We start from the raw sequence: 24,425 nt of genomic DNA on the forward strand, positions 1-24,425 counted from the left end.
TGAGAAGAAGCAAACAGAGCATCGCTAAGTAAAGAAATGGTGGAGATTGCAGGGGAACCACAGGAACAAGGCATTTGACCTCAGCAAAATCCATTCTCCAGGTCACTTGCTGAGATGGGAAGGATCGGCTATCTTTGTGGAAGAGATTTAATTCCTCCTCTGGCGTGTCTTTGGTACTATTTTCAAATAGTTTACAAAATTGCAAAATGGCCCATATTTAAGGCCCAACGAGAGCACAGACAAGCTGAGAGGCAATCAGCTGTCAGTGAAAGTAAGTTTCTATGTTTCCCTGCAGAATCTCTTCAGGTAGTAGGGTTTCTGCATAAACAGTTGAAAACAGTGAAGCACAGGTGAGTGTGAAGGGCAGGGAAGGGAGAAACTGAGAAGCCAATCAACTCTAACAACCAGCCAGCCGTACCCTTCTTCCCATACTTGACTTCCCAGAGTTCTCTTGAGTCAAGGTTCTCGCAGTTTCTCCTCCCAGAGCAATGACTGACAACTGCAATTTTGTCCATCGCTTAAGCCCTTCTGCCTGCCAGTCAATTTCCTTTTGTTACTGTCCCTTCTGTGGCTCCCTCCACATCTTCCGTTCTCAACCTTCCTAATGTTGTGACCCTTTAATATAGTTCCTCATGCTGTGGTAACTCCCCCAATCACAGAGTAAGTTTGGTTGCCACATCATAACTGTAATTTTGCCACTGTTATGAATTGTGGTATAAATATCTGTGTTTTCGGAGGGTCTTAGGAGACCCCCGTGAAAGGGTTGTTCGACCCCCAAGGGGCTCGAGATCCACAGGTTGAGAAAGACTTCTCTACATTTCTACACCAAGACACGCTCCTAAGGGCAGGCCAGAGGATAGCCACAAAAGCCCCTCTTCCCTTTTCACCTGTCAGGAAAAGTCTGTAGCCAACATGCCCTGGGTGTAGGGTAAGGAATCCGACTGGTCTCTTTTTGTTCTCCAGTCAATTCACTCAGTATTTATCAAACACCCTGTGAAGTCACCGTTCTCACCTCTAAACACACTGTGCTGGGCGCTAAGCAGAAACTTCAGGGCACCAGACAAACCCAGTACAGCATGGAGCTCTGAGAGCCCTTTGCTCTGGGGATCATAATCCATTATCAAGGTCCATGAGATGCAACCCCAACGCCCAGCCTAAAAGCTGGAGTTCACCAAGTTTCCTTCTGGTCTAGCACAGCCAACAGAGGCTTCTTCTGGCCTTCATGGGCACCAAATGCATATGGTGCACAGACATACACACGGGCAAGCACGCAAACTATAAAAGTAAAAGAATAACTAATTTTAAAGGATACAGTGGTTGCCAGGGACTGGAGGGAAGAAGAAGAAATGGTAAATTATTGTCTATTGACTATAGCTTGATTCGGGAAAGATGAGATTTTAGAGATGGATACTGAAAACCAACGTACAACAATGGGAACATGGTTACTACCGCTGAACTGGACACTTGAGAATGGTTGAGGTGGTTTACCGCATGCTGTGTTACACCACCACAATAAATATACTAAAATGGATAGTTAACCTTAGATATTTTCAAGACTTTTTATTCTTAATTATGTCTCCACATCTATGTGTGTCTGCACGTGGGTATGCTCACATGTATGCAGTGCCTGTGGAGGCCAGAAGAGGGTGGCAGATCCCAGGAGCTGTAGATCATAGCTGGGTCTAAGTCGCTCAACATAGGAGCTGGGTACTGAATTAGGCCAGGCCCTCTGCAAGGGCAGTATGTGCTCTCACGTAGTAAGCCACCTCTCAGCAAAGCACCCCACCCAGGAAGCATGAGGGTTACCATAGCCAAAAAGTGGGGCTCTACAGCCAACAAGGTGTTAAAGGTACTTTCCACCAAGGCTGACATACTGAGTTCTCTCCCCATGACTTATGTGATTGAAGGAAAATAAACAACACTGCAAATTAGTCTCTTATCTCCATGTGAGCATGTGCAGGAACGCTCTGAAACACACACACACACACACACACACACACACACACACACTGTAATTTTAAAATGTTAATTTTATGAGGGAAAAATACCAGCATGAAACAATGGCAGAGTACTGTTTTTAAAAGCCAATGTACTCAGCTTTTATAGTATGAAAATCCCTTCTGAAGGTTAAAGAAAAATTCACGGATCCCCACGAAACATGTTTTGATATGCTGATGATATGCTAACCCTAAGTGATGCTGATGAATGTTCTATTTCTAATTGAAAGGAGGCAATGTATTTCGAAGGAGATGTTGTTTACCAGGCAAGGCTGGATGCGCAAGAGAACTCCAGTTACCGAAAACAGCACCTCAGGTCCCCGGGGACCCGCCACACCTAAGTCGAGAACTATGGCTTCATGCTAACAAGAACCTTACACCTCAGCAGAAGCTGTGCAAGGGCGCAGCTAAAGCCACCAACTAAAACACGCTTCGGTGCACAAACGCAGCCTTTCTCAGGATGTCAGAGCAGAGCACTGACCCAGAAATACAAAACGTTTCCTCCACAGGACACTCACGTCCCAGGCTGGACTCAGTTCCAGTGAACAACACTCCAGGGGTTAGGGAGATAGTCAAGAACGTGTTTGCTCAACAGCGTGGGAGCTTGAGTTTACATCCCTAGCACCCATATAAAAGCAGAGTGTGGTGGGGTGCTTAGGAGGCCAAGACAGGAGGACAGGAGCACCCCTGGAGCTCATTGGCCAGCTGAGTCGACAAACTCTAGGTCCAGAGAACCTGTGTCAAAAGTTAAAGAAGATGGTGATTGTGAAAGACACCAAAGATGACCTCTGACCTCCACACACTTGCACTCACACGTCCTAGTGCACGCCTGCCTGTATGCATGCTCATACGTGCACCCACACATGGGCATACACACAGGAACAGAAGCACACATATACATAAAAAGTATTTAAAAAGAGAGGGAAAGTAGTCTACTGGCAGCCCTGAGCTATGCTAAGCCCTCGGAGCTGCTTATCGGTGTGACCGAGTGTGCCTGTCATGCCGCCACCTCCCAAGGGAGCAGCAGCTCAGATCGTTGATTGTTGGGACATCTCTCCATAAGGAAGATGCTCAATATCTTTCCTTCCCTAAGGCAAAAAAAAATTCCTAAAGCTATCTAGAATTTTTCCGTGGTTCTTCCACATACCAGCCATTTAGAACTGTCCTAAGTGCCACGCTATTGTAAACGCATAGATCACATGCCCAGATCCACTACAGGCAGCCTCAATAGCAGTGTGTCCATTTGTAACTTTCTTGGCATGTTACTGAAGTACTACGTTAAGCCCTTTGTCCCCGAGACAAAATGCCTGAGAAGAACAAAGAAGAGAAACATTTATCTTGGCTGCCGCTTCCAGCCAGCCAGTGCCATTTCTTGAGGTAAGAGGTGAGGTAACACCTCATGGCAGAAGTGAGGAGAAAGGAGATTGCTCACCTTACAGCACCAACGAGACAATAGCAGGAGAGAAGGGGAGCCAAGAGGGACAGGATGACCTCTCCAAAGTCGTGTCCCTAGGACCTACTTTATCAACCAGGTCCTACTTCTTAATAGTTCATTGAGCTATGGATCCATCAATGAACTAACCCATCAATGATGTTCAAGCCCTAATAACCTCATCATCTCTGAATAATTGCTGCATAGGAGAGCAAGTCTTAAACTCATGAGCATCTAGAGAATATGCCAGATTCAAGCCATAACAATTAGCATGAGGTCAAGTGTTAAAATATAAACGAAAAAGAAAGGGGGTGTTGGGGTGATGGCTCAGTCTGTAAAGGGCTTGCAGAGGAAACATGAGGAACTGTGTTCATATTCCCAACATCCACCCACCTTGTAAAGGCCAGGCGCAGCGGTGAATGAATGCCTAGAATTCTAGAGCCTGAAAAGTAGAAACAAAACTATCCCAGGGGGCTCAACTGGCCAGTCAGAAGAGCCAAATTGACAAGTGGCAAGCTCTGGGTTCAATGAAAGATCCGCCTCAACAAAATAAGGTTAAGATTCATTGAGGATGGATAGATGGATAGATAGATAGATAGATAGATAGATAGATAGATAGATAGATAGATAGATAGATACAACGAGAATTTTTCACATCAATGAATGCAATATAAAATAGGTCTTCCAAGGAGCTAAGGATTATTACTCTATTAAGTCGGTGCCTTGCAAGATATCAAACTAACCCATGAAAATTGGTGATAAAGAGAGAACATAAAGTTCATCTACCTATTAGGCTCATTTTATAACACCAGTAAAACCGTGACTGCTAATAAAACTCTCTCATTACATTCATAACTCAAGAGTTGCTGTTAATTTTAGATACAGGTCACCATGGAGTGGAGCTAATGCATCCCTGGATTTTAAGTAGCCCCCAAATTGAGAAGATATAAAACAGTTTAATTAATAAGAGCCCTGGGTTTCTAAGAAGCAAATCGTCTCATAGATGGGCAAGATGTAGGAGGGAGTGAATTCCCATACAATTTTCTAGATGGTTCCCTCTGTTGAATGATACTTTTGAATAAATTGTACAAGTTTCCCTTAGGGAGCAGCAAACAGAGAAAGATTCACCCAATTCCTTTTAGACTTTAAAACTTAAGGGCTTTTAAGACTTAAGACCTGGAGGGATGTGAAATCAGCCAGAAATTGAACTCCAACCAACCTCATGGAGACCATGGGAGAGGCCACAGAGCTGTAGTTAGTAACAAAGACGATTTAGAGACCACAAGCTTAGATCGTAAGGTCAGGCCATATACTCTACTTCCCGCTAGCAAAGAGTTCACTGAACCTGTCTGTTCCTTTCACCTCGTGGTGATTTTTTTTTTTCTGAAATAGAAAAGGAGGTTGCGAGTTCTGGTAACACCAACAGCAGCCTCAAGGAAGGTTAACAAAATCTGAAAGATTTTGCAACAGTTCTTGAAAGGAAGAAACACTTCAGCCAGAATGAAGTTAAATCTCCAGTGGGAACTGAAAACCTTTGAACTTCCCGGAACCTTTCCTTTGAAAGCCAAGGCCAGATGCTCCCCAGGAAGTTTGACTCTTAGCTCTGTGCTTCCCCTTCTTCCCAAGAGTAGGTGGTACCAAGCAGATGGGAACAAACCAGGCGTTAGGACTTCAGAGTCTCCACTTCTGTAAACCCATGGCAGTGTGCAGCAGGAACAAGCACTATCCAAAGCCGATATTAAACTCCACAGAAGGAGATGAACAAGGAGATACTCACTGCTCAGTGAGATGCAGCGGGTCCTTGAAGAGAATCAGAGGCTGCGATCCAGTTCAACATAATGAGAGGATAAATTGAAAAAAGACAGAGGCAGGGCCAATATCAACTCACTCTCCAGCGTCCATATTTATCTGTCCCCAGATCTCGCTAAACCTTCAGGCTCTTCTGGGCTGTCAGACACTAAGGACCCTTACAAGAAAAAGAAAGAGTGGATAGCTGGGGCTATGCATGTGCTCTAGGGTAGGGGAACCTGGGCCAGCATCTTTTCTTTATCAGTTGCTTGGTTCTTGGCTGGGTAGACCTTGGATAGGTCACAGAATCAGGCAAAATATTCTTATCTCATTAAATTAAGAGGATAACGATGCTGTCTTTGAGACACATAGTTGATTCTGTCTAAAGCCAGCAGAGCCTAGTACACCCTCAAAGCAGATGACTAATACTGGTACCAATACTGAGTACCACAATACTCTGTCTGACCTCAGCCAAACCCTATTAGGCAAATGACAAGCCCTAGGCTCTACATAGACAGATTCATCAATGATTTGCCAACCTGAAGAACATGAGATACCCCCCCATTACACGAAACCAAAGTTTGCCAGCAAAAGAGACAATGTTGAAGTTACCTTTAAAACCTTTAACAACTGGGGCTTGGAAAATCCCTCAGTAAATCCCTCACTACACAGAGTCATGATTACCCAGAACCCACATAAAGAGCTGGACGAGGTGGTGCATTTCTGTAACATCAACTCTGTGGAAACAGAGACAGGAAGATCTCTGGGGCTCAGTGGTCCAGTCTTACTCAGTGAGGAGCCCTAGGTCCTCAAAAAATAAGGTAGACTTCTCCAAAGGGATGACACCCAAAGTCAACATCTGATCTCTCTCTCTCTCTCTCTCTCTCTCTCTCTCTCTCTCTCTCTCTCTCTCTCTCTCTCTCTCTCTGTGTGTGTGTGTGTGTGTGTGTGTGTGTGTGTCTGTCTGTCTGTCTGTCTGTCTGTCTGTCTTAACAACTGACCACTATCTAGAAAGCATTTTACTTAGTCATTTTTTTTAATGCAGCATTGGTAACCTTGCTCTTTACAAAAGAAGAAAGATACATTTTTAAATACATATTTTTTTAAATCCCGAAGTGATTCGGGACAGCAACAGGAAATGCCGAGGGGACATTGGCCAGTTATTAAGGATAAACTGAGAACGTGGAAGAATGTTACATTAAATTAGTCCCCGTCAGCTAAAGGGGACACTGAGATGTTTGCCCGATGAAGAATCCGAGCTGAACCGCCTAACTTTCTCTAGCTTACTCATCAGAGTCAAGCCTTGGGGCATTTTCCTTTCTCGGTGAAACATGACCTCATTCCCATAGTCCTCTTCAGTATTTTCTTTAAGGACCCAACTGGGGCAGGAAGGTTCTTGGTAGTGCCAGTGCTGATACCAAAGAAACGGGTAGCACCATTGACTTCAACAGTAGAGCTGGCGTGGGAAATCCTGTCAGGGGGCTGGGATATGTACTTTGGGCAGTGAAGGAAACAGCCCTGGAGCCTTTGTTTCCACGGTAGCACTCAGCTCTTAACTGGGCAAATTTATCTTAAGACGGTTGTTACTGTGTCTGGAGACATTGGGGCTGATATAACTGTGGACAGGGATGAAAGAGAAAGTCGACCCACCCAGTGAGGCACCGGGAAACCCCAAATAATTACACGGACCCAAATACCAATCATACTAACATGAAGGGAGGAGCAGCAGCAGCAAGGAAGGCGATACAGCTGCAACCACGTGAGGGGTTCCCATGATCCTCTAGAAATCTCAACACAGATGCATGTACACGCGCGCGCGCACACACACACACACAAGATTTTGTTTAAAAAAGTTAGTTTGTTAAAAGACATTTTCACATTGATCTTTAGTATGAGGATTATGAGTAAGAGGTACTCAAAAAGAAAGAAATACCGAGATGTGGGTCTGGTAGGGGTGTGTGTGTGTGTGTGTGTGTGTGTGTGTGTGTGTGTGTGTGTGTGTGTTGTGTGTGTGTGTTTGTGTGTGTGTGTGTGTGTACATATATTCTATTTTGGTGGCTGTCAAGATACATCTTAAAGGGTTACTAAGAAAATTCTCTTTTACGTGTCTCTGTCTCTATATCCGTCTGTCTCTTTCTTTTTTCCCTCTGTATCTCTCTGTTTCTCTCTCTGTCTCTCTATTACTGTCTCTGTCTCTTTCTCTCTCTCTCTCTCTCGCTCTCTCTCTCGCTCTCTCTCTCGCTCTCACTCTTGCTCTCTGAGACTACAGAGTGCCTCTGAGGCACCTTGGATGAATGATAACCTAATGAGTTAAACCCAGGCACAATTAGGGATTGTGCAATGCATTCCTGGTGAGATTTCTAGAAAATCGCAGACCTATAGTGAGGCAGAGGTCTCAAGCAGGCATTCACTGTGCTGCAATTCTTGGCTCTTGGCTAGTAAGGGTCCTCAGCCAGACTCCAGGACGGGGAACTCCTTTTCCTTCTCAAACCCCTGTAAGTTTCCTGCCTCTCTGCCCTGCCTCATAAGCAGCCCTGCACTAGAGGAAGCGGAAGCACTGCCCACGGGAAAACGGTCACCGGCAATTCCTAAGAGAAGCTGAGGAGTGCGCTTTATGGTTTTCATTTATGTAGGCCACCTCAAATGTACATTTTTGGGCTGGCTAATTATGCTAACTAGTACCGCTAAACTAATTTGGAAGAGCTCTGGTTAATAAGGCCTCAAAATTATTTGTCTCTTCTTTCATTTTAAAACAATTACCTCCTACCCCCTTCTAGCTCCTTAGACAAAGTAAACTGCTGTTCATATTTACACGAGAATCTTCTTCCTAATTAAAAAGCAAAAAACCTCACACCATATAACATTAGTCCTACATATGCACTTGCTATGAATTTATAAAGTATACTATGCACTAGAGCAGGCATGTTATAGACACCCAGATAGACAGATAGACACACACACACACACACACACACACACACACACACACACACACACACACACACACACACACACACACACACACACACACAAACTCAGGCCTTCTTACACCAAGTTATAAACCAGAGTTCACCAATACTAAAGAGAAAAAAACTAAAACCAAAACCTCAGCCCGCCACCTTGCCCTCATCCTCTGTCTATTTAGGTACAATGCTGGCACATACAGCACTGTCACCGCTAACAGGAATTAGATGTTGTAGTTGAACCTACAGAGCTGAAGAGAACACTGATTCCAAACCATGGATTTTCACTTCCTTTAGACAACAATCCTTGTAAGTTAATTCTTTCGCTGCTGGGTGTGCCCTCAAGAGACAGAAGCCCCCTGCCCAGTGTGTTCTAAGTTGCCTCTTGATTCGTGCCCCATCATGTGATGGAACATTCTAGAACTCGGCCTCCCTCCCACCTGTCCTTTCCTGCAAACCACGGTGATGGTAACAGATCTACGGAAATGCATCATTTGTAAGCTGTACCCAGATTCCTTTGCCTCAAAAGACAAATAAACACTTTTGTTTTATCCTTGTAGTGTGGGAAGGCTAAGGAAGAAAAAGTGTGTCCCTTGGTTTTAGAAGAACTATCAGAAAGCTAATGAAAAGTTCAGCTGATGAAAAGGGGTAGCTGCCTTCTCCCAGAGACCAGAGTGCAGCTCAGAGCAAGACAATGGAACCTGATCCAAAACTAACTCAGCTTCCCTGTGGCCTCTTCTCAAGTGGTGGTCAGCCTTCCTGGCAGAGCCAACCCACAGCAGGGGAGAGAGAGGCTGCTAACTGTGAGGCCCTGTTTTGAGATCTGGCCCTGGGCCTACTTAATCTCAAGTAATTATTCTTCCTTGCTAACTGCCTAGATTCACCACGTTGCAAGAGCAGGGGGGACTATTTTCACTTAACTCGTTCGCTAAGAGATCTCAAACTCCACATTGGCTTCACAGAGTGGTTTAAAACTGTATCTGACAGTAAATATTTTTGGCTCAACTAGAAGAGACCTAACGGGATACCTGGTTCAGCTCTAGACAGCGCCACTAACTTAACACATGGCTTCAGGTTGGCGGCTTCATAAATGATGGGCTCAATTTTCTTGGATGGGAAAAGAGACTCACAATAGTAGTATTTCTCAAAAATGAATGCACAAGACATCTGTGTCTACATTCCCAGGATGTCCGTCATCCTAAAGGTGTCCAATAGAGCAACCCAAGGCAGATGCCAATATGGTTTTCAATATTCACAAATTTTCCTTATCACCCTTGGAAATCAAACAGTGCATTAACCTTTAGGGTTGAGTGACTAGCTCAGGAAAATGACCTCTCCCAAATGACCAAACTCTTAAAAACCAGTGTTAAACTTCTAGCTGGTCTCCTATCATAGCAAACCCAATTGCCTGGACATGTGTCTAGGCTTCAAGCCTGCATGGGTGGGAGTAAGCCAGGATTGCTACTAGAACGCATACCAGCCTGTCTCAATTGATTCAAGGATCAATTTATGACAATCAGGGAATAAAAGGACAGTTTCCTGAAGAGTGATTTATGTGCCTTCCAGTTGACTGACACCAGTAGACCCCAACACTTGCTTACCCCGCCTTCTCTGCTCATCTAATTCCATTCATTAAAGCAATGTGTTTAACCCCAAGGGATAAATGATCGCCCTACCCCTAGGGTTTTCAAAATCTGGCAGGCATCAGTCACCCGGGGAGCTTGGTAAGCACAGAGCAGTGGACTCCAAACCCTCAATGAATAATCATGTCTAACAGGTTTCCAGAGGGTGCTGATACACACTCCTGAGAGATCAAAAATCACTGGTCAATGCCAATCCAACTGCCTTTCATTAGATGCTTGCCTTCCTAACCTCTCTTACAGCTGGGAATGGTCAAGCCATTCATTTCCAGTTGATGAGACAGAAAAGCATAAACTTCACCCATGCACAGGCATGCATGCACACCACATGCCCATATGAACACACTGTACACACACACACTACACACACACACACACACACACAATACACATACACAGGGTAACTTCTGAGAAAGATAGAAAGAATCACTTTCAACATGATACCCAAAAATATAAAGGAAGTTGACTTCAAGACTTAGTACAAAGCCACACTAATCAGGAAAGTGCAGTCTTTGTGAAAGAAGAGAGCAATGGAGCAGGATGGGGAGACTAGAAATAAAGGAATATAAGTTAGCCAAGTTATCTTCAACAATAATGGAGGTGAGACGGTCCTCTTAATAAATGAGACTGAGACAACCAGACTTCCACATACAAAAATTAATCGATTGATTGATTGATTGATTGATTGATTGATTGATTGAATGGACTAAGGGCTAGGAAGACGGCTCAGTCGGTAAAGTGCTTTCCGTGCAAGCATGAGGATATGCATTTGGACCCTCGGTACCCCTATAGAAAAGCAGAGCACAAAATCACAGGCCTATAATACCAGTGTTAAGGTGACAGATGGGAGAAGGGCCTTGCTGGCCAACTAGTCCTGCAGAATTGGCAAAAGAAGGTTCAGTGAGAGATCCTGCTTTGAAAAATTAGGCAGAAATCAATAAAGAAAAACCCTTGACATCAAACTCTGAACATACTACCCATGTATGTGCTTGTGTGTACACTTGGATACACATATGCACACAATACATGTGCATGCAATACACATGTCCACCTCTATACCTGTAGTAACAGACTTGATACCTTTCACAAAAATTAGCTTAATATAAATCACAGACTTCGGAAGAAGAGGAGGAGGAGGAAGAGGAGGAGGAGGAAGGGGAGGAGGAGGAGGAAGAGGAGGAAGAGGAAGAAGAAGAAGACGACGACGACCATGAAACATGCCCCTGACTTTGAAAACACTTCTTGAGAAATTTGAATGCTGGTTAGACTTGCAACTGACCCTAGTGATATACCTTTGTGAAGATCATTTGGCCACCAAGAGTATGTGCATGAATTTACACACAATGCAGAAAGGTGCTTCCAGTGTCTCAACTTGATTAAATACCTTCTACATTTTCCCTACTCAGGCTTTGCTTCACCTATGCTATATGTAAACAGTCAATTTTGCTTCAGCATTTATGGTGATACTTCTGCTTAATATGTTCTGAATGGTTTTGTTGTTGTTATTTTGTCTGTTTTACTTGCCAGCTAGTAAAAAAAAATAACAAAAATAAATAAATCACAGACTTAAATGTAAACTATGCAACTGTGACACACCTAGATAACAGAAGAAACCTTGCTGGCCAATATCCTTTTGAATGAATACAAAAGGCACACGTGTGAAAAGAGTAGTCAGTATGCTAGACCACATTAATTCATTTTTGTTTTGCAAAAGATGTAGTTAAGAGAATAAAAAGCCAAGTTACACAGAATATTTTCAAAAGTCACATCTAATAATGCTATTCAATAGCTTTTAAAACAAAATTCAACGATTAAAAAAATGTACCAGAAAAAAAAATGTACCAAAGCCAGCCTGGCAATTGCGGTGTCAGCCTTTAGGCCCAGCACTTGGGAGGCAGAGGCAAGTGGTCGACAGAGTGAGTTCCAGGATAGTCAAGGCTATGCAGAGAAACCCTGTCATGAAACCATCAGCACCACCCAAAAAAAGGGGGAGAGAGAAAAGACATGGGGCATTAATGGGGATCTATTAACTGTCAAATAAGCATAGGAGAAGATATTCCATGTCACATGTCATTTGGGAACTGCAAATTAAAATAGGGAGCTACCACAGCACAGTAGCAGGAATGTATGCAGACAACACCGGATGCTGTCAAGAAACTGAGGCAACAGGAAGAGTGAACTCTCACTTATTCTCTTTGGAAGTGGAGGATGGTACATTGCCTTGGGAAAGCAGAGGAACCCTAAGGATGCTCGCAAAACCACTGATGGTGTTTCCTGGTGTTTACCCAAAGGAGTTAAAACGAGTGGTTCCAGCAACTTTATTCATATTGTCCAAAGAAAGAAGCAAGGAAGCTGTCCTTCAGTAGGCAAATGGATTAATAAACCAGATAACCACTCCAGAAAAAAATAGATTATCATTCAGCACTGGAGAGAAATGAACTATTAAGCCGGGAGAGTTCCTGAAGTAAATACCTATTAGACAGCAGATGATTGTCTATCACTAACTGAAGGAAGCTGTGAAAGGGCTCTGTGTTTGTGTGCCTCCAGCTCCGTAACATCCTAGAAAAGGCAGAAGACAGAGATCAGTGTTTTTCAGGGTTTATACGGCTGGAAGAGGTGAACTGGCAGACCACGGGTGGCAAGTGCTGAAGGGACTCTGGCCAGCTGGAGTGTGGGAGCATGGCCCTGGCAGGCCTGGCCTTCTCTCCCATTCCCTCCGCCTTCCCCCAAACCATTAGATTAAATTCCTAAAGCTAGACATGAAGGTCTTTCCCTTATTTGGCTACTTCCTCCTGAAGCTAACCACCAAGGTCCAACAATCAAAAGCCCCCTTTGGCTCATGTAATTAAAATGCCCAATTAAAATTAAACACCTCATCCCTTATACATCTATAAACCACCATTTTCCTATGTGACATGTCTGTCTGCTCTCTATCCAGAGGCAGTCCTTTGTCCTGTCCTCCTCAGGGACATATGCCCTCCTCCCCCCTCTCCTCCCCCTCCCCCTCCCTTGTTCCCTTTCTCTCCTCCCTCATCCTCTATCTCCAGTCTTTGTCTCTTATTCCTTGCCCTCTGCCCTTTCAGGGCAAATAATCTCCTTTGTGTTGAGAACGTTTCTTGGGGGTCCTGAGCCAAGACTTTTCCTTTCAAAGTGCACTGAGTATGCTCTGTGTGGTTCTATAATGGCAGGTCCATGTCACTGAACACTTGATCAAACACAAAATGTACATTATGAGAGAACCCTAATGCAAATTACGAACCAAGAGGTAATTATGCCCCAATGCAGGTTCATCAAATGAAACAAAAATTCACCACTCTTGTAGAGTGCTGGCCATATGGGGTTAGTGTGTGTGTGTGTGTGTGTGTGTGTGTTATACATATATATGCATATATAAATGGGAATATATGTACATGTAAATAGGAATTATATATATATGAGAATACATATGTATAGTAAATCTACACACTGTCCTTTCAATTTTGCTATAACAAAGTCTTTGAGGGAGAAAAAAGAATAAACAGATATAATAACATATTTTTAAGTGTCTGTTTTATCTTGCCTTAATTGTGGTTGCATGAATTCATAATATCTGTTCCTATGGTAACCTTCTTGTAACCATGAGGTAACAAGCCTGTGGATGAAAAGCTGACACACCGAGAAAAACAAACAAAACCTGGATCCGCTTGACACTGCACTGTGGCCTGTGGACCCCACTTAAAACAAGCTGCCTCCAGGCTTCTTGTTACATGAGATTAATGAGTGTCCAAATTCTCAGCCACCGTTCATCAGTGATGCCAGGGTGTGCCTGTTCTCTGGCATCGAGATCAATGTCACCGGACATGCTCTGAGCCTCTATCCTCACTTTCCAACCAGACAGGGGACTTAACCTGATCAACCAAGGCACCTTCTTCTCAGACCTTTCTTTTGCTCTTTGCAATGATCTTGCTGTGAAGAAAGAATTCGGTTTAGCTCTCCAGGATGTAGCGAAGGTCAGTGAGGCAGATTGTCCTTGTGGAGAAGGGCTATACCACCAATGATTCCACAACTCCAAGTGTGTTGAAGGGAGAACGTCTGTGATGCCTCCAGAAGATGAATTACTCCAGTCCCCAGCCACTGTGACGCAGTGACCCACGGACGATGTGATACAATACGGCTGACCTTTAAGGTAGATGATCTGCGCAGGCTTGATCTCATCTCAGAGCCATCCAAAGCAGAGAGCTTTCCCCTGGCTGGACCAGAATGGAAGTCTGGGAGACCCAAAGTGTGACGGGGTTCCAGCACATCCCTGGTTTTGAAGCTGAAGAGGCATATGTAGCAAAGCATTTGGGGGAAAACTGAGAAAACTGCTCCAATTCTGCAAGGAAATGTGCCTCTCTAGCCTACAACGACAGAGAACTCTGCAGCTGTTTTCTCCAGATGGAAACATCGCCTTGTGGAGGAAATGGAGAGGATCACAAGCCTCACAAAACTCCCAGTAGGTCTGAGGACCTGCTAAGGTTTCCTAAGCAGCAAGCAGCTCCCAGGAAGGACTCTCTTCAGGAGTCCAGCTGCCCACACGCCATGTAGGGAACCCTACCATGCGCTCTGAGTCCTCACCCTTAGTACACACACACACACACACACGCACGCACACACACACACGCACACACACACAGGTACACACACACACACACTAACTACACCTTCTCAAAAGACACTGGATGGAGGGAAAGGGTTAATAATCAATATGCAGACTTTATTAAATGAAAATTTCCCCATGACAACTGAAAATTCATGCCCCAAGCCTTGCAGGTGAATGTGATTTCCTCTTCTCAAATAATCATCTAGGAGTACCTGGTCCTTTAAATGTGGTCTGTGTGAGTAACCAAGAATGTGGAGGTCTTTCCATCACAGCATTACACACAGCCAGCAAACTGGTGCACAATGGGCTATTTGTATATCGAGGAAATGTGCTTAGATTCCTCCTGGGATTCCCCACGCCGTAGCCCTTGACAGTTGGTAAGTGCATCCCCTGCATGTCTCCCGTTCAACAAGACATATCTGTCTCGCCTTCCTGGATCACTCCCTATATCTGATGGTGCCTCAGGGACCTCAGTGGGCCATCAGCATAAAAGTGAGGTGTGCAAATGTTCAGGCTTGGCCCAAGAGTCTACTGAAGGACCTTCTGGAAGCGGCGCAGAGGAGGCGAATAGCACACTCCACTTGTAGTGTGAACGGCATTACAGCATGGCGCACTCCCAATTTGGTAGGCATGCAGTAAAATGATTGTAATCTCTCCCCTCCTGTGGAACACAATAGCTAATTCTGCCGAGGGGGGATTTGAAAAGCTGCCATCCAACTCTTTCCTCTATGACCAAAGAAAATGAAACCAAGAGGAGCTACCCGAAAACGGGGTGAGGGGATGCCAAATCTGTCGTTTCTCCGTGGGAACGCTCTAAAGAGTACTCCGGGTTTCTTCTGAGGGTTTCAAATCACAGCAGCCATTTTTCCCTAACTCAAAGGGTTGTGCGGACAGCTAAGAGGCACCTCCAAGGAGTTCAGACAGCTCTTTGGAGACAAAGCTGCTCTGTCGGAGTTAAGAAGACCTAAACATCTGAGAAGCTGAGTTCCATGGTTTCCATGGTGACCACTGAGGAGACAGGTGCACATTCTAATGAGGTTGGCTGGGCAGCCAGCACCTGGGGAGCAAAGGGTGTGGGACATTGCAGAAAAGCTCAGGAAACCCATGCTAATGGCTAGCCTGCCAGCAAACTCTCCTTTTAGGAGGGACAGCAGCTCTGAGTTCTGTGTTTCTGGCTCTGGGCCAAGGTCTTGCCTACCCATAATTTTATTTAGCCATCACCAAAACTTCCTAAAGTTGATTTGCACTCTGTCACCTTTTGCCGATGAAGAAATGGAGGTAGCTTCCCAGGACTGCTGGGTTTATGAATGTGACTACAACCCAGCCATGCGTCTGGTTCTCCTCACGTGCTAATGAATTATATTCTCCCTCTGAGGAGCTCCCCTGCATCAACTGAAGAGAAACAGAATCTAGGATCTGAGGAACAATTCGAAAGATAATATCTCTGAGGACACAGGGTGACTGATTTAAAGCTCACCACTCATTTATCGTTAAGAGATTCTGGAAAAGTTCTCGAAAATGTCCATTTGAAAATTTTTATCGTCGAGGATGGGGAGATGGCTCAGTCTGTAAAGTGCTTGGCACATGACTATGAAGAGTTAAGTTCCATCTCCAGCACCAGTAGAAAGCTGGCATAGAAACACACGTATATCATCCCAGTACTGGAGAGGCAAACATGAGAGGGTCCCTGGAACTTCCTGGCTGACCTACACAACTAAATTGGTTAGCTCTGGATTCAATGAGAGACATTGATTCAAAAGAAAAGACAAGGTGGAGATCAATCAGAGTTGATGCCTGACATCAATGTCTGGCCCTCACGTGCACATATGGAGGTGAGTGCACACACACACACACACACACACACACACACACACAGAGAGAGAGAGAGAGAGAGAGAGACACAAACACACCACACCCACACCCACACACACACACACACACACACACACACACACACACACACACACACCCTCACACACTGAGCAGGGGCTCCCCCAGCCCCTCACTGGGGACTCTAGGCAGGGGCTCCACCACTGAGCCACGCCCCCAGCCCCTCACTGGGGGACGCTAGGGGCTCCACCACTGGGCCACGCCCCCAGCCCCTCACTGGGGGACTCTAGGCAGGGGCTCCACCACTGAGCCACGCCCCCAGCCTCTCACTGGGGAACTCTAGGCAGGGGCTCCACCACTGGGCCACGCCCCCAGCCCCTCACTGGGGGACTCTAGGCAGGGGCTCCACCACTGGGCCACGCCCCCAGCTCCTCACTGGGGGACTCTAGGCAGGGGCTCCACCACTGAGCCACGCCCCCAGCCCCTCACTGGGGGACTCTAGGCAGGGGCTCTACTACTAAGCTAGCTCTATCAGCAAACTTCTGCTTAGGTTTCTTAAACTAATATGAAGAAGGGCAGAAAAACTTGAGGATTACATGACTATTGAGCAGAAATCAAAAACAATTTCTGTGAAATCAAATGAATAGGTATGAGTTAAAGGTCATTGGCAACGTTAGCCACTCACATCCATCCTACATGCCTGCCACAGAGCTCAAACATATCACCTTTAGGAAATAAGCTCAAGTTGAGACTTCTGTCCCTTTTTTAATAGGAAAATACACCCTAAATTAATAACAGTGTCCTGTGACTTAGCATGAAGTAGAACGCTGGTGTCCTATTGCTGAAGGAAAGCTTAGCACTGGGAGGCAGAACCAGGAAGGGCCAAAAGAAAGAGACACAAAGCATAGCACAGAGAAATTCCATTTCTAGAAGCTAGGATCAACCTGAAGACATTATGCAGAAGTCAAACAAGTGAAGGTACTTTAATAGTGAAATGGATGGGTTTATATTTCTCTTCATCGCTTTAAAAACAGTAAGAAAAAAATCAACGTCAGCAATAACAAAACAACAAGAACAACAATGTTACCTGTGTGGAGAGAAAGAGATGCAGGAAAAACACTAAAATAAAACTTGATTTAAAAAAAACAGTAAGGAAACTATCTTCCACCTTTTTTATCTGGTGTGTATGTGTGTGTGTGTGTGTGTGTGTGTGTGTGTGTGTGTGTGTGTATGCATATGTGTGCAGCATATCATGGCTCATAGATGATTTGTAAGAGTCAGTTCTCTCCTTCCACCATGTAGGTCCTGGAGATTGAACTCTAGTTAGCCGGAGGTGCCCTCACCTACTGAACTGTCTAGCCTGCTTACTTTCTTCCATAAAGGGACCTAAACCATGGTTTAAATGTGTTAGAAGTCAGGGCCTTTAAAGAGGGTTTAGTCATGAGGGCTCCTCCTTCGCCAACAGGGCTAAAGCCCTTTTAACAGGGACCATGCAATGTCAAGATGTCTTCCCTTTTCATCCATTCACCACATGCAGCCTTAGCATCCTTCTCTCTGGGCAATCACACCTTGAAAGGGGAGCCCAGCCCCCCCTACCAGGCATCTGAACCTTCATCCTACACATCCAGTCTCCAACCTGCAGGAAATGACTTTCTGCTGTTTCTATGCCATCCTGCCTCAGGCATTCCGTTATAGCAGTATTATCAGACTAAGACAGTGAGCGGGCTTTACATTTTTGGGAAATCTGTCCTGGTAATCCATTCTTAACCTTCTTTGATCCTGTAAGTACCACAAGGCAGGAAGGTATGCAAGGAAAAGACATTTAGGCACAGTCCTCTGTCCGCATCCGTGAAAAGAGAAAACACAATCATAACATTCAACTATTTTATTCGGTCAGAGCCCTTGCCGCTGCCTTCTGACCCCTGTGAGGCTAAAACCGACGAACCCAGTGAGGAGGGTTTGAATTGATACAATACTCACTCGGAAAACCTTTTCCACTCTTGCAATGCTTTTGCCAAAGATGGTTCCAAGTTGGTCTCCAATTCCAGCCAATAAGAAACCGAAGAGCGGGATCCCAAAGATGGCGTATAAAATACAAAAGATTTTGCCTCCTTCAGTACTCGGAGCAATATTCCCATACCCTGGGGAGAGAGGGGAGAGAAGGAAAGGGAAGCAGTGAAGTGACCGAGAAAGTAGAGCATTGACCAATGAATCTGCAGATTTCCATATTCTCCAAAGCCCTTTGCAATACCAACAGAGCCCCCTGGCCTCTCTCCCCATACGTAGTCTTGGTGTGTCAGAGATCTTAATAGATTTTAAGAAGTGTGTGGTCCTATGTTCATAGCAGCCTTATTTATAATAGCCAGAAGCTGGAAAGAACCCAGATGCCCTTCAACAGAGGAATGGATACAGAAAATGTGGTACTTCTACACAATGGAATATTACTCCACTATCAAAAACAACGACTTTATGAAATTCATAGGCAAATGGTTGGAACTGGAAAATATCATCCTGAGTGAGGTAACCCAATCACAGAAAAACACACATGGTATGCACTCATTGATAAGTGGCTATTAGCCCAAATGCTTTATTGCCCTAGATTCACAGAATACATGAAACTCAAGACGGATGATCAAAATGTGAATGCTTCACTCCTTCTTTAAAAGGGGAACAAGAATACCCTTGGCAGGGAATAGAGAGGCAAAGATTAAAACAGAGGCAGAAGGAACACCCATTCAGAGCCTGCCCCACATGTGGCCCATACATATACAGCCACCCAATTAGATAAGATGGATGAAGCAAAGAAGTGTAGGCTGACAGGAACCAGATGTAGATCTCTCCTGAGAGACACAGCCAGAATACAGCAAATACAGATGTGAATGCCAGCAGCAAACCACTGAACTGAGAACGGGACCCCGTTGAAGGAATCAGAGAAAGAACTGGAAGAGCTTGAAGGGGCTCGAGACCCCATATGTACAACAATGCCAAGCAACCAGAGCTTCCAGGGACTAAGCCACTACCTAAAGACTATACATGGACTGACCCTGGGCTCTGACCTCATAGGTAGCAATGAATATCCTAGTAAGAGCACCAGTGGAAGGGGAAGCCCTGGGTCCTGCTAAGACTGAACCCCCAGTGAACTAGATTGTTGGGAGGAAGGCGGCAATGGGGGGAGGATGAGGAGGGGAACACCCATAAGGAAGGGGAGGGGGGGTTAGGGGGATGATTGCCCGGAAACCGGGAAAGGGAATAACATTCAAAATGTAAATAAGAAATACTCAAGTTAATAAAAAAATAAAATAAAAAAATAAAAAGAAGTGTGTGGTCAAGCAGAGTTTTGCTTCTGGTGGAAAACGACACTTTTCTCTTAAGAAACATCACCTTTCATGGACACCAATGACTGGTAGGAAAAGGTTTCACCTTTGCTTCGGTAGACAAAGCCTCTACGTACAGTACTGCTCCACTGGCATTGCCCTTGCCTGGAGTTACTATAGCCAACATCTGCTTTCACAGAGTCATAGGCACTGGACATTAAAGAGGAAACCGGTCTACTGCAAACTCAGAAGGGACAAAGGACTTGTCCTTCCCTACCCCAGGTAGGTGATCCTGGTAATGGGGGAAAATAAATAGGCAAAGACTCTGTGCCTCTTCACCCTAATGACTGAAGCCGAGCTGTGCCCAACTCTCTTTACTGGGAATGGCACACAATCCCAGCCTCTCGTATCCCTACCCACTGCCCTGGCACACAGAGCAATCAGTGCTAAATAAATGTTTGCTGATGGAATAGAGTTTTGAACGTAAAAGATTCTGTCTATAATAAGGTCAATTGAAATGAGTTTCACAGTCGTTTGAAAACATGAACATCTGCATTCTTAAGAGTTTTGCAATTCTGTCCGTAATTCATGTATAGTGAGTATTGGGATTATTCCATAATAAATGGGGCTGGCAATCATATTACTGAAAGAAAGAAGCTTATAAGATTAGCACAATTTACATAGGGCAAAAGATTCTAGTAATTGGTAGCTGTGTTCTTGTCAGTTATCATTACAGTCTTACAACAGTCACTTAACAGTTTGTCTCCCCAGTTCAGGTAGTTCAAGTGAGGTCTGTTTCCTAAGCCAGGCCATGGGTGAGGTATTGCTCCACGGCAAGAGACACATTTGAGAACACAACACAGAGAGGAGCAATATTCTTAGCATGGACCAAAAAGACCTTGGACATCACTCAACTCCCGTGGGCCTGGAGAGCTCGCTGTCAGATTCTGCCTTGGGCATGAGTCACTTGGCTATTCCTTAACAGTCTTGTGCGCAGAATCATTCAAACCTCTTGCCACAAATTATTTAAATTGCAATTTCCGTTTCTTAGATGAGTATGCAGGCAAGACTTCCTAATCTTGTTTTGTTTTGCTAGCCATCTTGTTGACTTGAAGGTTCAACAGTGCTCCTGGGATTTCTCAGACGCTTTCAGGATCTCGGACGGAATGATGTTGCCAAGCACACCCACCTAGAATAATCTAATTTACACTGGCTCATTCGGTTAGAAAGAAAACAAGCGTGCCTCTGCAGTTTCACATTACACACGCTTGGGAATATTCTAGAAACTTGTAGAGATACTGACTGGACCCCAGCTCGACTGTCTCACGACAGCCTCATTTCAGACAATACAGAGTTTCTGTTAGTTCAACTCAGAAAGATATTACAGACCAACTGAAGCACTGGGCCTGCTGAGTGTGCGGTTATTAATCTAGACAAGCTCTATACATGTCCTCTGGTCAGCTCACAGGGCATGATGGTGTCACTCAGAGGAACCAGAGAAAAGCTTAGACCCATGCAATGTTTCCAAATCTTAAGATGTTGGAGACAGTCAAGAAAAATGTGAACAAAAAAACTATTTAGCGATAGCAGTAGTAGGATTGGTTGGCCTTTTACAGATTGGAATACCTCAGTAAAAAAAAAAAAATGGGGGGTTGAGGATTTAGCTCAGTGGTAGAGCGCTAGCCTAGCAAGTGCAAGGCCCTGGGTTCGGTCCCCAGCTCCGAAAAAAAGAAAAAAGAAAAAAAATGGGTTCTCTAGTAAAGTGGTTAATAAGGCAATATTTAAACATGTCCTGAGAGCATATATGTATGTATGCAGTTGACACAGTGTGTGCGTGAGTGTGTAAACTATTTTAGCTTAATGACTTAAGTGGACCCGTGGTGGCTGGGTGGTAAACATGGCAGCAATTGGGGAGCCAACAACACTGAGACTGAGAGATAGCGGAGACAGCTCACGCGCTACACGAGCAAAAGCTGAAAAGAACTTAACTAGTACCTCAGATACAGGGAAAGCAAAGGGAGTCCAGAAGTCCCTCTACCAATCAGCTGCTGCAGAGTCTCAGCGAACGCTGGCCAGCCCAGCAAGGACACAGAGCAAAGAGGTTATTACAGAGAGGGCCATATGGGTCTTGGTTCTGTTTGCCCCTAAACAGAAAACATCTCAAAGTCTTGAAGAGAAAGCCAGTGTTTGGAACAACTTAGTCCTGAGACACAAAGAGCTTTCCACATACTTCTTATGTGCCCAAATCACATCTTCGCCGAACTGTGCCTTTCAGGTGGACACTGGGGAACCAACCTGTCTATGCTTGCAGAGACATTTGCATGAGCTGTGCAAGTCACAGAGGATCTACAGTCACTTAGGGCCTATGTAGAGGGCAGAAAAAAAAAGTTCTTGTGCACTCAAATAAACACTGGAGAAGTCAGGAAAAGTTAAGCACAGAGCTTCTCTTTCCAGTGGAATGAGGTGCTTAGCTGTTCCTCTTAGAATGCTGGGAATAAATGCGGTTTACAACGTAGAGATACTCTGCTGCCTGGTGAGCAAGACTGCCCACGTCTCCCACAATTTATGCTTTACTTATCCCAAACCTTTTCTGTTTAAATGTTGAGCATTACTTCTAGGCCACAAAACTCATCCTTAGGAATGATGTCACTTGTACTTTACGACTAAGTGACTTCTGTGTTATCTTAGTCAACAGGCCAGGCCAATCCTGATATCCACGAGCATCATGTTTACCTCAATCATTCTCCCTAGATCTAAATCTTGGGTACTATCTATCTCTGAGTCAACAGTACCCATCTTGTACCCAAAGTACCTGTACTTTATAAAGAATCACGATGTACACATATCTTAAAATTGTTGTGCACTGGGGACTGAGTTCACTGTTTTCAGAAAACATTTTTTTCCCAAATTTGTGCTGTGCTTAAATATGGCTAAAGTAAGAGACTGGTGTCCAAATCTCAAAGCCTTGGCCCGGCACTTGTTACATAAAACCTGCTAAACTGAGTTTCGTTCTTCCTTCAACTGTATCATTTCCCTGCTGGCTGTAAAGCCTGGAGGAGCCTTCCATAGTCCTGTGTTTGCTTAAACTCTGACCCTTCCATGTTGATATTCTTAATTACTTTTTAATGATGAACCATGGGTTATCAGTTTGCATCGAGCCCTGCTGACCAAGGTAAGTGACAGTAGGATCCGTTTCTTACATACCAGGACGTAGTGGGCAAGTTGTTTAACTTCTCTAGTTCTCACTCTTGCCACAGATAAATGAGGCTAATCCCCACCCTCTGTGGTTATTACAAGTTTGAATGAGAGCATGTGTGTAGACCATGCTACCCTACATCAGTAACTGTCAGGTACAATGGTTGCTATTTGGGTGGCCATGGATTAAACATCCAAAGTATTTAATAAACCCAAGCAGCTACTTCAGTACCTTTGCTGTTCCAGCCCTTTGTTGATGCTACTAGGCAAGAAACAGTCACCAGCTACCTCCAGACACTTGACCAGGAAGTATATGATCCTGAAAATGTCACAAAGACTAAAATCTAATTTCATTTCATAGCCATTGGTAATAATGTGAATTCAAGCAGGAGCTGGAACCTGGAGGCAGGAGCTGATGCAGAGGCTATGGAGGGGCACTGCTTAGTGACTTGCTCTGCCTGCTGTCTTATAGAACCCCATGAGCACCAGCCCAGGGATGGCACCACCCACAATGAGCTGGGCCCTCCCACTTGATCACTAATTGAGAAAATGCCTTACATCTGAATCGCGTGGCGATATTTCCTCAACTGAGGCTCCTTTCTCTGTGAGGACTCTAGCTTGTATCAAGTTGACACACGAAACCAGCCCATTCAGGCTGTTAAACTGTGTTGTGTAAGGGAGGGTGAAATAGAAAAATAGTCCACTGTGCATACAATTTTTTCTTTTGAATATTTTCAACCTATAATTTGTTTCAGTCTATGATATGAGAGCACAGATATAGAAGGCCAATGGTCTAAGCACAATCTCTATATATCAGCACACAAAAGGCTTTTTTTTAAAGCAGATTGATACTGAGTAGTTGTACTGTTTTTCAGAAGAGGCCCTACATAACACACATAACTTCATGCTATGCATGAGAGTCTTTCTGGAAAATTATTTGGCAAGCCCTTAAAAGCTCCACACCCTTTGACAGAGCAATCCCTGTGGACCTCTTCCAAGGAAACAACCAACTTCCTGCATAAAGGTTTTCACCGTGGTGTTAAGAGGGTCACAAGAAGCATCTTAATCCCTTCACATGTGATGGTGGTATAAATACTGAGGCCATGAGGGGCATCTACGATGGGCATTGTGAAGAGCTCTGAAGTTCTGACATTGCTCATAGTAAAGGGAAATATGAATGACAATCAACTTGTAAACTATCTGACCTCAAGCTAGAGGAGCAGGCTGTGAGCCGCACAGTTAATGAGACAGCACCTCATGTGATAACTGCTCCACTTCCCTGACTCCTAGATAGAGGGCAACTTCTCAGGAACAGCTAAAAAAAAAATGAGCAAGCCCTGAGACTACTTGTAAGCCTTGTCATAAGCCTTGCTATAAACTTACCATAAGCACTTGACTTCTTTAAATGTAACAATTTGGTTCTCATCTCATTACTTCTTATATTGCATCAAGCAAGTTTTCTTTTTAACTTCTCTAACCGTGCCCTCTGGAATTAAATTTCCCTCAGTTAAATAGTATTCAACTTACAATTCATTATGTCTTAGGTAAGAGAAAGAGAGGAAAAAGTAACATTTTTTAAGTTGCATAGAACAGGGACCCAGCCTGCTATGGGCTTTGGGTGGTGGATTATATTTTTGTTTATGTC

General features: G+C 44.5%; 1 protein-coding gene across 4 annotated transcripts in view; it reads right to left on the reverse strand.

Moving 5' to 3' along the window:
* Kcnk10 (potassium two pore domain channel subfamily K member 10) overlaps positions 1–24,425 on the reverse strand; it is a 130,369-nt gene that overhangs the window by 27,400 nt on the left and 78,544 nt on the right. For all 4 annotated transcript variants that reach the window (XM_032908242.1, XM_032908241.1, XM_032908243.1 and 1 more), the window contains exon 4: positions 18,252–18,412. In XM_032908242.1, the coding sequence (XP_032764133.1) occupies positions 18,252–18,412 (161 nt within the window). The remainder of the gene's footprint in view (positions 1–18,251; positions 18,413–24,425) is intronic.

This window comes from Rattus rattus, chromosome 7 (assembly GCF_011064425.1).
Source record: "Rattus rattus isolate New Zealand chromosome 7, Rrattus_CSIRO_v1, whole genome shotgun sequence".
Taxonomy (NCBI): Eukaryota; Metazoa; Chordata; class Mammalia; order Rodentia; family Muridae; genus Rattus; species Rattus rattus.